Source organism: Rana temporaria, chromosome 5 (genome assembly GCF_905171775.1).
Source record: "Rana temporaria chromosome 5, aRanTem1.1, whole genome shotgun sequence".
NCBI lineage: Eukaryota > Metazoa > Chordata > Amphibia > Anura > Ranidae > Rana > Rana temporaria.
The window spans coordinates 210263289-210278406 of NC_053493.1; the positions used below are offsets into that span (position 1 = coordinate 210263289).

The 15118-nt window shown below is 43.7% G+C and overlaps 1 protein-coding gene across 4 annotated transcripts in view; it reads right to left on the bottom strand.

The window, feature by feature from the left end:
- Nucleotides 1–7848: 7848 nt before the first annotated feature.
- NSUN2 (NOP2/Sun RNA methyltransferase 2) overlaps nt 7849–15118 on the bottom strand; it is a 67080-nt gene continuing 59810 nt past the window's right edge. For 2 of the 4 annotated variants that reach the window (XM_040353523.1, XM_040353522.1), the window contains exons 19-20: nt 10644–10683; nt 7849–9530 (exon numbers count right to left, since the gene is read on the bottom strand). In XM_040353523.1, coding sequence (XP_040209457.1) covers nt 8936–9530; nt 10644–10683 — 635 coding nt within the window. In that variant the 3' untranslated portion in view covers nt 7849–8935. The remainder of the gene's footprint in view (nt 9531–10643; nt 10684–15118) is intronic. The other 2 variants (XM_040353525.1, XM_040353524.1) reach the window with 2 other exon arrangements.

Here is a 15118-nt window from a genome sequence, read left to right on the forward strand (position 1 = left end):
GGAGGAGACTTGCAATTTAGTCAGTTTAATAATCCGTAGAGTCATAGCTATAATACTCGTTCCCTCCCGCCCCCCAAGGGACATACGATGAATCAAATTTTGCAGGGATTCATAGGAGGTGAGGATGGCTGCCTCCAATGCAGTGGCTGCATTGTTGGCTTCGGGGTAAAACCACCAGTGTACGTGGGCCAATTGAGAGGCAATATAATACATTTGAAGGCAGGGGAGGGCCAATCCGCCCTCCAGTACTGGTAACTGAAGTGTGTCCTTGGCAATCCTGACCGCCCCCCCTCCCTACAAAAAGGAAGTGAGGATGGAATCTATCTCTTTGAATTTATTTTTAGTGACATACACTAGCGAATTACCCAAAACATACAGAAATCATGGCAAGAAAATCATCTTAAAAATATTAATTCTACCCAGCAATGTTAATGGAAGATTAGCCCAGGTTTTGAAAGTAGTTTTAATGCGCCCTATGAGGGGGTCTAAATTAGTCTTGACATAGGAGGCCATGGGATGTTGTATTATGACTCCTAAGTACCGGAAGGAGCTGACTATCTGTAGTGGACAAGATGGTAGTAGCCGGACCGAGGTCGGCTGGTCCATCATAAACAGAATGGACTTGTCCCAATTAACCTGGAATCCCGAAAAGTGGCCAAACCTCCCAATGAGATCCAGCAGGGCCGGGAGGGACGACTGGGGGTTCGACAAGTATATTAACATGTCATCAGCATAGAGAGATACCTTCTCCTCTAGACCCCCGATCGTCAGCCCCGCGACTGCCCCACAGGACCTCACCAACGCCAGCGCAAAGAGCAGCGGCGACAGAGGGCACCCCTGTCTGGTGCCTCTCTTTATTGGAAAGGGATCAGATATGGCTGCGTTCACTCTTAGTCTAGCAGTGGGCTTCGAGTACAGTAGTTGCACCCACCTGATAAAGGTATTGCCGAATCCAAACTTCGCCAGGACCTCCAGCAGGTAAGGCCATTCGACTGAGTCAAATGCCTTATGTGCATCTAAGGACAGAACGGCCCTAGAGCCCATCTCTTCATGGGTTGCCTGCAGATTAGTGAATAATCTACGTAGGTTGATGGTGGTCGATCGCCTCGGGATGAACCCGGTTTGGTCTGCACCAATAATGGTAGTAATGACCATGTTCAGTTGCTGGGCAAGTACCTTTGCTGGAATTTTTACATCCGAATTAATGAGTGAGATCGGCCTGTAAGATTCACAGAGGAGGTGATCCTTGTGTGGCTTAGGAATAAAGACAATCAGTGCCTCTGACATAGAAGGCGGCAGCTGCCCCGTCCTGATAGCAAAATCATACACCCTGCCCAGATGAGGCACAAGCAGATCCCTGTACTGCATATACCACTCGATGGGGAAACCATCCAATCCCGGTGTTTTGTTTCTGGAAAAGGATTGGATAGCCTCCCCAATTTCCTCAGCCGTCAGAGGAGCGTCAAGGAGTGTCGCCTGTTGGGCCTGTAGCCTAGGCAGTGAGATTTCAGAAAGATAGTCATCCAATTCCACAATTGTGTAATGTGCTCTAGTAGCATAAAGGGAAGAATAAAATGTGACAAAGGCCTCCATGATCTCCTTATTCTGTTCTACTACAATTCCCCCGGAATCCTTAATCCTAGGTATACTACAAGGCTGGTAGTCCGGTCTGGAGAGATACGCCAGGAGGCGACTATTTTTATCCCCAAACTCAAAGATCTGCTGATTCTGATACAGCAGCTTCTTCTGAGTACGCTCCAAAAGCACCAGGTCCAGTTCCCTGGCCCCATGCTTCCAAGCGGCATGTGTCTCAGGAGAGGGGGTCGCTGAATAAGCGGCCTCTGCCTCTCTGAGAGACCTCTCTGCATCTGTCAGTCTCGATAGCGAGGCCTTGCGCGTCTGACCAATGGCCGCAGCAAAAGAGCCACGTGTGGTGGCCTTAAAGGCGTCCCACACCATTGGAACTGAGGCGCTCTGCCTGTTAGTCACCCAGTAAGAACCCATCTCTGTCATACACTGGTTCACCACAACCTCATCCGCCAACCATAACGGGCTCAGCCGCCACACTCGATAGGAGGAGGGAGAGGTGCCCAGGGCGAGGTCCACCAACAAAGGGGAATGATCAGACACCGCCCTAGGGAGGTACTTGACCTCAGTCACCAAATTCAACAGATCTGATGAGACCAAACATAAATCAATACGGGATAGAGTACCGTGAGACTCAGAATGACAAGAATACTCCCTCCCATCCGCATGCTTCCACCTCCAGACCTCCACCAAGTCAAATTGAGTTAAAAAGGATCCCAAGGGGGTGGGAGGTAGTGTAGAGCAACGCAACCTATCTATGGAATTATCCAATACTGTATTGTAGTCACCTGCTATCAATAAGGGACCCTCCGCTATCACCAATATGGAGTTCATTACCCGCTCAAAGAATACTTTAGTGAATGGGGGCGGAGCATATAAGCTAGTTACCGTATATGGTTTACCCATGAATTCTATCACAACAATCACAAAGCAACCATTAGGATCAAGCTTAACATGTTTAATGCTAACTGGTGCAGATTTGGCAATAAGGGTGGAAGTGACCCTGGCATAAGAGCCGTCTTCCACAAAAATGTAACGTAGTGATATAAAAGTTCCTACAAGATTTGTTTGGCTTACAAGCTGATATTAATGCATGGTTTATTTGGGCACCAAATGACTAATGAACTTTGAGGCTGGGTTCACACTGTAACATGGAGCAGTTCACAGCAGGGGTCCGGAGCGTCCCTATTCACCGTTTCAGGTTAAATTTCAGCCAGAATTCATACCTGAAAACGGACCAGAAGACACACAGGACAGAACTGCATCCAATTCGCAATAGTGAGAACGAAGCCTGCTCTTAGTATGTCTAACTAAAACTGCCCTTGGTTAGTATGTATAACTAAAACTTTTACATTATGCATTATTGTAATTTGCTTACAAACAATAGTCTAATCTAGAAAATGAACAATCCTCCCAAGCTTTACCGAGAGGCCCAGATTCAAGAAGCAATTGCGCCCGTGTAACCATGAGTTACACGACGCAATTGCTTACTTGCTCCGGTGTAACGAGTACTCCTGATTCAGGAACCTTGTTACACCGGCTGCAGCCTAAAATCTGCGCGGCATAAGGCTCTTATGCCTCGCAGATTTTAGGCTGCATTCTTGCGGGGGCCGCTCCCATTGTGCATCAGCGTGTAGTATGCAAATTGCATACTACCACTGATTCACAATCTTGCGCGGGCCCCGTGCAAGCCAGGTACAGAGTTTCCGTACGGCTACTTTAGCGCAAGGCTGCCCTTTCTAATAGCAGGGGCAGCCTGTGCTAAAGTATACCGCCGCTCCCGCGTCGCGACGTTCAAATGTTACGTCGTTTGTGTAAGTGCTTTGTGAATGGCGCTGGACGCCATTCACGTTCACTTTGAAGCAAATGACGTCCTTGCGAGCATGCGCTGTACGCTCGGCGCGGGAGCGCGCCTAATTTAAATGATTCCCGCCCCCGGCGGGATCATTTAACTTGCGCGCGCTTACGCCGGGCAAATTTGCCGGCGCGCCCTCGCAAGTCACGGAGCTACTGCTCCGTGAATCGAGGGCAGCGCAAAATATTTGCGTGGGCGCAGGGCAAAATCGTTGCCCTGCTCCCACGCAAATATTGCGCAAATCTTATTGAATCTGGGCCAATGTCAGTGTCTGTGTATGAATTACAGCACAGTTCTGACCATCACACCCAGCTCTACCTACGTCCCATTCAGCCCAGCACCATCTGTGATGCCGACCTCATTCATTAAAGCTCAAACAGTAATGTGCTTCAGCAACTCCTATATTTGCATTGGCTTGCAGAAGCAACAGAGAGCCGTGTTGCCTGGTACACGCTTTGTTTTATCATTCAACCCACTAGGCTGAACGGAAAAAGAAAATAAATAAATGGACAGATTGCAGTACTAACACAACCAATGTCAGTGCAGCGATCTCCCCCACTGTGCTATTGTGTAGCACCCCCCGCAGAACACACTGGTCATTGCTTGCAGCCATTGGATGCCTTTTTTCCAGCAAGCTTGTTGGCAGAAACCAGTCATCTGCTTCTACTGTACCGGCTGACTTCAGCAGATTTTCACCCCATGTGTACCAGGCCTAAAAGTGCCTCTAATGCAGTGGTTCTCAACCCTTGTAGTGCCGTGACCCCTTGATAAAATTTCCCAAGTTGTGGGGACCCCTAACAGTAAAATTATTTTCGTAGCGTGGGTTGTCAGCACCCAAGGCAAGTAGTTTGCACCCCTAACCCCACAGACATTTAGTCCCTTCCACTCGACACTTTAGGATGTAGCACTCTTTCTCTTTGTTCTCCTTTCTTTCCCTTGTATCGCTCTCTATCCTAATTTCTTGTTTTTTTTTCCCTATCTCCCTAGCCGTGTTTCTTGCTTTTTCTCTCCCTTTTTCTTTGTTTCTCCCCCTCTATCCTCTCCCTTCCATGTATTCTCTATTTTTATTCCTTCTCTTACTCCTTAGTGGGGGGAATGGGAATAGTAGCAGTGCTGGGGGAGTTCTGATCAGCCCATTTAGGTGTTCTTGATCAAGGTCATCTGCTGATCTGAGAACTGTAGTGAGGACTTTGAATGGCACATATAATCACAGGCAATGTTTCTCACTGTGTCTCTGGCTTCGTGGTGTCTCGCAGCAGTGACCCCCCTATGTTGAAATCAGGAGATAGGGTCTCCTCCAGCCCCTCCCACTTCACATTCCTCACCAGTCAGCTAACCTCTAGTCTCCACCCCCATCTATGCAGTGAACTGGGCAGCTGCGAATAGGCTGAGTTGGCTGCCATAAAAAGGCTGGGAGAGTGGTGCGCGCTTCAGGAACAGTCCAGGGTTTGGTGACACCTGGCAAATCATAATTCGACCCCCAGGTTGGGAACCACTGCTCTAATACCTGTAAAGATTTTTTTTTACACATTGTACATATATTAGTGTACTAATCTGGTGTAACCTATTGCATTGATTTAATTGGAAGAAAGATTTTCTTCCCAGTTTAATGCTGATAAATGTAAAGTTTTGCACCTCTGGGCTAAAAACACGCACCGTACAATCTGGGAGGGGTACAACTGGGTCCCCCGGATGATGTCTCTATGGGATGAAACACACATTGGGTGGAACGTATACACGCGACACTGCCATGCTTCTTTTGAGTTGCTGTACAGCTTGAAATTGTGACTTTTATGCACCTAACCTTTTTTTATCATGTGTATCATGTGTTTACATTAAAGTTTTTAGTCAATTTACACTATGTGGCTTTGCTTAATTCAGTGGTTCTCAAGCTGGGGGTCAATTGACGATTTGCCAGGGTTTACTGAATTACAGGCTGTTCCAGAAGCCTGCACCGCTCTCCCAGCCTTTTCACAGTCGCCCAACTGTGCTATCCCTAGAGCCTGTGGCCACCCAGCTGGACTGCTCCTGGAGCACGTGGCCGCCCACTCAGCCTCTTATTCAGTTTACGACATGGCTGGTGGGCAGAAACTAGAGGTCAGCTGACTGGTGAGGAATGTGAAGCGGGAGGGGCTGGAGGAGACCCCATCTCCTGATTTCAGCATAGATGTCACTCCTGTGAGACACCGCAAAGCCAGAGACACAGTGTATAACACAACCTGTGATTATAGTTGCCATTAAATGTACCCCAAGAAATTAGGATAGCGAGAGATAAAAAGGAAAGAAAGGAGAAGAAAGAGTGGTACATCCTAAAATATACCATAAGGAGTTTTAATACTGTATGAGGGGAAGGGACTCAGGGAGCGCTAAATGTCCGAGGGTTAGGGGTGAAAAATAACTTGCCTTGGGTGCTGTCAACCCACGCTATGAAAATAATTTTACTGTTAGAGGTCCCCACAACTTGGGAAACTTTATCATCAAGGGGTCACGACTCTAGAAAGGTTGAGAACCACTGCCTTAATTTGATTCTATGTGGATATTCGATTATACATATGGTCACCATTGTCCTTACTAATCTCGGAACAAATGGGGGTGAACTGAATGCGCCCTATAGAAGTATTTATAACCGGAGAATCAGACTCTGTAGTAGGATAATTTCAGTCTGGTAAGAGTGAATTTGTTACAAAGGTGATGGCTCATGCGGTGACTACATTAATGGATTAGCATGATCTCTGCACAATATCAATGATGTTTTCCTCAAGACATACACTGAATTTAGACTATTTCATACACTTCATTTACCTTTGCTAGATTCCATTTTGATATGGACTTTTGTTTTTAGACATTTATTTTCACGTTAGCGTAGCAATATATAGGATACATACTTGTATTTAGTTTGTCTTACTATTGTTTGCCAGCACCGCCATTGGTTCCAATAAGTCAGTTAGATCAGCACATTTTCTATTTTTGTTTGCGGTACTACCGGGTACCAGAATTAGAGAAGATCTGAGTAGACTTGAAAAATTGCCATAAATGGCAAGCTCAATCAACTTGTTGATGGACCTGGGTGTAAAATTGTTGGCCAAATAGTGACTACCTTCAGTCAGATGCAGTCACTAAGTATTCTAGCAGTTGCAGGCTATTGGAAAACAGCAAGGTGAGATTTTTACTAGATTTTTCTTGTTCAGACTGCAGGATAATTGCTTGTATAGTAGGACCTTATCTAGAATGTGTTCAGGTTTTGCCCACCAGCTTACAAAAAGATGTTGTGAAACTGAAAAGGGTATAGAGTAGAGCCAATCCCATTGAAGAAATCAGTTTGATCAAACATGACCGGGCAATCAACTGTGGTGAGACAAGAAGGGGTGGTGAGAATATCAGGTTCAGCTCCGGGTCCGCCGTGATCGCTATATATTGTGTGAACCTTTGCGAGCCTCTTGCTTCTTAAAAATGATTTGTTTGAAGTGCATTGCTTTTACTTGGCAGGATGCGAGTGTAATATGTGAAGAATTTATGTGTGCCGTTTTAATAAATTGTTTTATAGTTCTTCACTATTGCAAACACTTTTTTATTTTTTTTAATGTGGAGAGCATTGGTTCACTGAACACTGTTGGAATTGCTTGGAGAGTTCACCAAGTTTTTAATGCCAAGCATGAGAATGCAAGGCATATTCTTATGGTTAGTGCAAACCCTTTAGGCTGCATTCACACCTTGGCATACCTAATCGTGGCGTTTTGTACCGCGATTTGCAGCGAAAAACGCCACGATTGTGAATGCAGCTGTACCCCCTCTATGGAGATGGTTCACATCTCCTATGCCTAACGCCGAAAGCCGCCTGAAAAAAAAAAAAAAGGTCCGGGACTTGTTTTCAGGCTGCAGGCGTACAGCGTTCGGCGTGGAGATGTAAACCATCTCCATAGAGGGCAATGTGAAATCATCCCTCCAGCGTCTCAGGGGCTGCTGCGGCATTGCACTACAGGCGTATATACGCCTAGGTGTGAACAGATCCTAAGGGTGCAGAGTCACAGAAACACAAGTGGTGTGGTGGAAGAATTATTTCAAGTTTAAGAGTGAACACCTGGAAAACCACTACAATTTACGGACTTGATTTTTCTCGCACTTCAGGTGTGGATTTTGGAGGAACACTTATGTATATTTGTTTAGAGATCATACATATATTTAGTATAATTTCATACATTTTTTTTCTCTTCTTTTTTGTCATGTTTAATCACTATATCTTTCTTTCACGTGGTAATTTAGTTTATATATGCGCTACAAATTTTTTTAGTTTAAAATTTGCATATATAGAGAAGGGCAACTTATAAAGTGGAATGGAGAAGTTTGGCTAAGAGTAAATATCAGTACCCGTGGTGTAGCATAAAAATCAACACAGAAAGGAACCAGTGTTTTGAGGGATTTACTCTTTATTAACCCTGGGGCTTGATAAAGTGGGTTCGGCCAAAAGACAGCCATCACTACCACCCTATATATCCTTGAAACGGGTCCTCTGAGGAACCGACAGCTGTATGTGGACCAGCCCCGCTACTGGCCACATCATGTGGGATGCCTCTGACTATTTCCCTCTGAGCTGATGTATGCTATTGAAGTTGTGACACTTTGTTTTTAACTTAATACATGCAACTATTTAATTGCACAAGAGCCATGTGCTCTTCCTTGTCTGTATGCCATATTGTAGTTTTTTTGATGTCCTTTTTTTGGAGCAGCAGGAGCCTGTGCACCCTGAACCCATGCAGATTTTAAAATGTAGTATCCTTCATAGGCAACTGTTAAAACCGGTTTTGACTTTTTTTTTCTCCTGCCATCTGTCTTGTGTATTTTGTTAATCTGTTTTACCACAATATTCTTTTGCGTTTGTTGTATGCACCAAAATACATTTAAATGCATTTATTACAGGTTTAATAAAACAGCAGCACAAATATAGTGCAACATAAAAAAAAAAAAAATACATGGTTTTGGGGGGTTTTAGTTTACCAATTTTAACGTGTGCAAGGGAGAAAAAAAAAAGGCCTCAATATATTCATCACATGCTGATGTGCAGTGTAAACTGAATGGAAATATGCAAACGTTTTTCCCAAAACTACCATGTATAAATAATTTTTTATTTTTTCCCCCATTAAGAAACTTTATTTTTAAAAAAGGAAATATATTCCACACTGGAATATATTAAAAAAAATAAACACGATCATCCCCAATTCTGAAAGCTGATACTTACAGAAAACTTGACAGAAACATACTGAGAAAATACAAAAGCTGCTGAAGTCATCCTTTGCAAACCCTTGTTACCGACAAGCTGTTGATTTAAAACAAGTATGCAGATCAAACAATTTAAAAATCACCAGCTGCATGCGTGTTTTAGGTCAGTGACTCAAATTTTTAAAGGAGCCAAGCAATTGCTGCCTCTGTATTTCAGTAAAAATGTCCTTTAAAAGTTACAATCAAACATGGCTATTAGTTCCAGCAGTCTGGTAATCGCTAATGTTGTTCTTTAGAATCACTGTCTGGGCAATCCATGTTGGACTCTGTTGCTGGTACCTTCTCTTGCTTCACACCAGCAAGTGAACCATCTTCCTTATCAGTTATAAGCTCTTCCAGGCACTCTGAAGCCATGCAGCTACCCTTCTCATCTGTATCATTTTCACCACAGTCCTTGTTCTCTGGCATGTTTTTATCTTTTTTTACGCATTCCATATCCTCAACTTCTGTCTGGTCAACCTTCTCTTGCTTCACACCAGCAAATGAACCATCTTCCTTATCAGTTATAAGCTCTTCCAGGCACTCTGAAGCCATGCAGCTACCCTTCTCATCTGTATCATTTTCACCACAGTCCTTGTTCTCTGGCATGTTTTTATCTTTGTTTACGCATTCCATATTCTCAACTTCTGTCTGGTCAAGGATGGCCTTCGATTCAGGATTAGCATTTCTAGCATTTTCTTTTTTTTCCTTAAAAACTTCCACCCCCATCATTCTCAAGTAATGCAATCTCTCATTCTTTGGAACAAAGGAACGGATTGAGGTTTTACCTCGCCAACCTACCAGAACAATAGGGCATTGAAGTGTGTCAGGTTTCCTATTAAGAAAAAAAAAAATAGATATACTTTAACACTTAAAAAAGTTTCCTATGCACTCTCACATTAAACATTAACTAATCAATCAGTATTGTACTGTCCCAGGCTTTTGTAGCCAAAAGACTAATTGAGCACAGTACATGTATTTTATCAAAAACACTTAACATGGACTGGAATTCCAGGGATTAACACAGTGTTTACTAGCTTCTGTACCCCCACAAAAGAGCAGTGCACTGGCACCAAACCTAAAAGAATCTAATGTTTTAATTGGTAGCTTCACAAATATGGAGTGAATTTAAAAAATGCCAATAGTTCCATGTATAGTAAGAATTTGGATTATACACGCATATGCAAAAAAACATCTTGAGATATATGCAAAAAAAAAAAAAAAAAAAACACCACATCTTGAGATAATCCGTTTTAGAAAATTATAGTGCATCTTTAAACATTTTATGCCTGTTCCCTCCCTATACAACAAAAGGTTGAGTCACAGCTTATTCAACAAAATGAATCATAGGATGTTTCTTGTAGGTCAGCTACAACTGTTTGTACCTTTAACAGCATCCAAATAATGGTGGTAACCCCTTTTGTGACCAGCGGAAATTTATGTTGGCGATACCCAGGCCAAAATTTAGAAGTTTAAAAAAAATTCTGACATTCATTAACAATCAAATTGTTAATTAAGCACAGGATTTATATTATAAGAAAAAATACATGATTAAATTATTTATTCACATGTTATTATGATGGCACTTATATTGGCACAGGAGAATTGAGACACCAAGTGAGTGTAAACATTAACACCAGAGCAACATTATTTGTTTTGGAGGTTTAAAAACGTTTTCTCAGTGCAGGGAAGTGTGCAGTGATTGTTACTATAAATACTGCAAGCGGAAATGGGGTAAAATTATTGAGGGGTTATATTGAAGGCCAGTTAAGATGCAAACAATGTTACAGTAGTGCTTTTTTTAAACTTTGATCACCATATAAAAAAAAAAAAAAAAAAAAAATGATCTGTTATTCATTTGCTGCTCATGGAAAGAGATCACATGCACTTCTAAACATTTTATGTGCCAATAAAATTGAATACTTTAAGATATTAATTGATTACTTACTGTGGATCAGGCTCAAATTTTAGGACAATGCTTCCCATATCTGAGGATAAAAAATAAAGTTAAAAAATGTTTTGAATAACCCACAAGTCTTTATAGTACATCTCTATCCTAGCAAACACAAAACTATACACAGTGTGAGGATTAAAATGTTCTCAACAAATACATGTGCACCGTTGTGAGAGCAGATTATATTACATGAATAGAGAAGTTAAACTGCAATTAGAGTACATTGTGATAGAGAGAGTCTGGTAGTATGCCAGTGCTCGAATTCCAATGCAGTATGTGGCATGTTCAAGAAAATGAAACAAACATAGATTTGGTCTGTCTTTTTAATCCCCCGGCCTTCTGTTGCTGTATTTTTAAGCCTTCAAATTTAATGTGTTATGCAAGCATCAAGTATGGACAGTGGCGATAATTTACTGAATATGCTAAATCCTTCAGAAACTCAGAGTATGAAAATACAAGACAAGTTAGCATTTATTAAAAAAAACATTTTAAAGTTCCAAATACTAAAATTATTGTCCTGTATGATAGGTTTTTATTTAAAAACAAAATCAGGAGTCAAAACATTTTTCCCTCAAAAGGCCAGTTAAAATGTGGGCTGAACAGTGGCAAGTGTAAAAAGAAGAAAACGAAGACAAAAAAAAAAAAAGTCCTAGGGCGGTGATCAGTAGGAGCAAGAAGCGCCCCCGAGCTGGTGATTAGTAATAGCAAGACATTCCCCGAGCCAGTGATCAGTAGGAGCAAGAAAGCGCCCCCCGAGCCACCACACCAAATATTTTAATTTTTACTGCGACTGACGGAGAAGGAAAGAGGAGGAAGAAAGGAGGAGGAAGAAAGAGGAGGTAAAAGGAAGGAAGGAAAACAGATTTACTGGGAATGGGAGGGGCTATGTCCAATCGCCTGATGTAGCTGCGTTAGAGGAGTCCTTTCAGTTCTCCCATAAAGAGGAGTTTGCCTCCCAAGGTTGAGATGCAGGATCTTATATTCTAGGAATAGTATAGGACCCACTGATATTGGGGTACTTTGACGCAGTAGTGGGCTCAGGTGTTTTAAATAGCATTACATGATTTAATGTAATTTTTGTTTGTGTGCGCTATAATCTATTTTTTTTTTTTTTTCAAATATAAGATTTTATTAACGCCCAACATGGGCGAAGACAAAATTGGTACAAACATATACAAAGGGACATTCAAGAAATAAACAAAAACAGAGAGAAGACAAGGGGGGAGGGGGGGGAATACTACATCAACATCATCACAAAGAGGGGGGAACCAGGCAGGGGTCCTGTACATTCACAAAAAACTTGTTGCATAGCAATTGACTAGTGCCCCTTTAAGCGACACCTTAGGGCTGTGAACCCCTGTGAATATTAAGGCCTCCAGACAGACGATGAAGGCCTAAAGGCCCGGGTCACTCCATATCCACCCACCCTACCCAGGTGGAGCTCATCTCCAGAAGGGGGGGGGGCAGGAGGGGGGAGACCCCCATGTAAGGAAGGGGGGTAAATCAAAGAGGAGACTGGGAGAGGGGGCAGACTCAGGAAGACTATCAGGGGAACCCTGGTTGAGTCAGGACGGCCCTCCGGTTAGGCTGTATGTGAAGTAATAACTGCATCAAGCGGTCCTTAGAGTGACCCCTTCTTAAGAGATGACCTGGTGCCATGGCACCCATGTCTCCTTATATTTGTCTTGTTGTCGTCTCGCAGTGAGCACCAGGCCCTCCACCATTTTACCAATGTCCGCCACCCTTTGGATCCAGCTTGCTACCATCGGTGGTGTTTGACTTTTCCATAGGGGTGGGATACAAGATTTAGCAGCATTCAATAAGTGGCATACAAGAGAATTTTTGTATTTCTTAGGCGATATTGTATTGACGTGCAGTAGGAAGAAGCCTGGGTCATCTGGTACAGTGTGTATTCAGTAAACTTCTGAATGGTAAGCCTGACTGTAGACCAGAAATGGGAGAGCTTTGGACATGACCAGAATATGTGCAACAGTGTGCCTCTGTCCCCCTGGCATCTCCAGCATAGTGCGGAGGAGTTTGGGTAGTAGGTTTGAAGGACATGCAGGGGTCAGATATCACCTCGTCATGAGCTTATAGTTAGTTTCCTGTACCTTCGTACATATGGAAGATTTCAGGGCAAACATTACGATGCGCTGGGTCTGGTGCGGGGTAAATGTACAATTTAGGTCTCTCTTCCACTTAGATAGGCCGGGTGTGCTTACCGTCGGGGAGGTCAGGAGACTAAACATGGTGGACAGTGTCCTCAGGAGTGCATCATCCTTCGAGCAGAGGGTCTCAAAGGTGGCAAGTGGTTTGTTGAACTCTTGTGGGCTATGTATAGACGTGAGGAAGTGTCTTAGTTGGACCGCCATCCAAAACGGCAGTCAAAAGGCGCCTCTCTGTCATCCCTTAGCATTTCTAGAGAGGGACGATAGTCATTCACCAGGAAGTGCCTTGCTTGAGTACAGTTTATATCCTTAAAAACATTCCTGACCAGGGGGTCTAGACCCGACAGGAATTTTGGGTTCCCTATGATGGAGTATAGGGGGGAGTTTTATGTGGATAGAGACTGTGAGGAGTGTCTTCACCCCGACGTGGAGTGTCGTCCCTACCAGTTAGGGAGAGGTTCACAACACCACACAGCTCCCTGCAGGGGTATTTGTGATTGAGCCTGTGCGAGATGTGTCCATAGTTTCAAGTCTGTGGGTCGGCACCAGTCTATGATCCTACCCAGGTGTACTGCTTGGTAGTATTTCTTTACATCTGGGACCGCTAGACCACCACTGATCTTTGGCAGGCAGAGGTTTTAGATGTGCTGATACAGATGCCTGTACAGGAAGAGTTTGCATAGGTTATTTGCTATATGCTGAACCTGCCTGAAGAGTCAAGACGATTTCACGCTATGTGGAGCCTGTTTTCAGTTTTTTTCTGACTGCCACGAGATTCATCTCTGGAGTTACGGAATGCTGCATGGACAGAACAATTGGAGTCGGTTGGTGAATTTCCTGGTCACGGAGACCACTTAAGCCTCTGACATTGTTAAATGACATTGAGGGTCAAGTACATTCGGTGAGTGGGAACCTTCACTTAACTTCTACGGGGTGTTTTGTTTGGGAGCACATTGAACAAGTCACTTATTGAGGAATATACACGGCGGGAGCCTGTAATCTGGAAAATATGTTTTTCTTCATATTAATTGCCATAGGACTTATGGACACGGTTTCACATATTTTAAGTGTTTTTTTGTAAAATTATTTAAAGGAATTTAATTCCACATATTAATTAGCAAGCGCTGTTTGTTCACAGGAATAATAGGATTTTTTGTATAACAACTTACCTGTAAAATCCTTTTCTTGGAGTACATCACGGGACACAGAGCAGCATAGTAATTACTATGTGGGTTATAGAGCCTACCTTCAGGTGATGGCCACTGGAACACTCAAGACAGGAAGTCCCCTCCCCTATATAACCCCTTCCAGACCGGGAGTACCTCTGTGTAGCAAGCAATAAAAATTCCAATATCCCCAAATAAGAGGGATGGGAAGCTCTGTGTCCCGTGATGTACTCCAAGAAAAGGATTTTACAGGTAAGCCGTTATACAAATCCTATTTCTTTATCGTACATCACAGGACACAGAGCAGCATAGTAATTACTAGGTGGGATGTCCTAAAGCAATGCCAATGAGGGGAGGGAGACACCAAAAGGAAAAAAAGTCGGGCGTCACCAGACGCGGGGATCTATACTGCCTCCTGCAGCCCACCGTGCCCAAAGGCGATATATCCTCATGCCTTTTGATATCCAATTGATAAAATTTAGTGAACGTGTGTACTGACGACCAAGAAGCGCCAATCTCTCTAGTGGAGTGTGCCTTTACTGAAAATGGAGGGACCTTCCCTTTCAACCCATAGGTGACCTGCCGAATCCACCTAGAAATTGTAGATTTCGATGCTGCCTGACCCTTCCTGGGTCCTTCCGGCAGAACAAACAGAACATCAGTCTTCCGGATCTCGGCAGGACCTTAACTGCCCTCACTACATCTAAGGAATGTAATGACTTTTCTTTCGCAGAGCTAGGCTCTGGGGAAAAAAAAGAAAAGGGAGAACCAAATCCTGGTTCAAATGAAAACCTGACACGACTTTAGGGAGAAAAGCAGGATGAGGCCGTAGAACGACTCTATCCTTATGAAGCAGGGCTCGACAAATCCCGATCGCCAGGGTGACTAGAAATAGCGTCCTGGCGACTTGGCTTGGAAGGTGGGTAAAAAATAAAAATGTTGTTCCATAGGCTTGGCACTCCGCGGACTAGGCCGAAGCCTCGCCTAAAACAGGTGAGGCCGTGGCTTCGGCCTAGTCCGCGGAGCGCCTTTTCCCCAGGAACACGGCGGACTAGGCCCCCACAAAAGGTTTCCTCCGATTGGCTCAGGTAGAGGTCATGACGTCAGCTGCCCCCACCTCTCTGTCTCAGCCAGT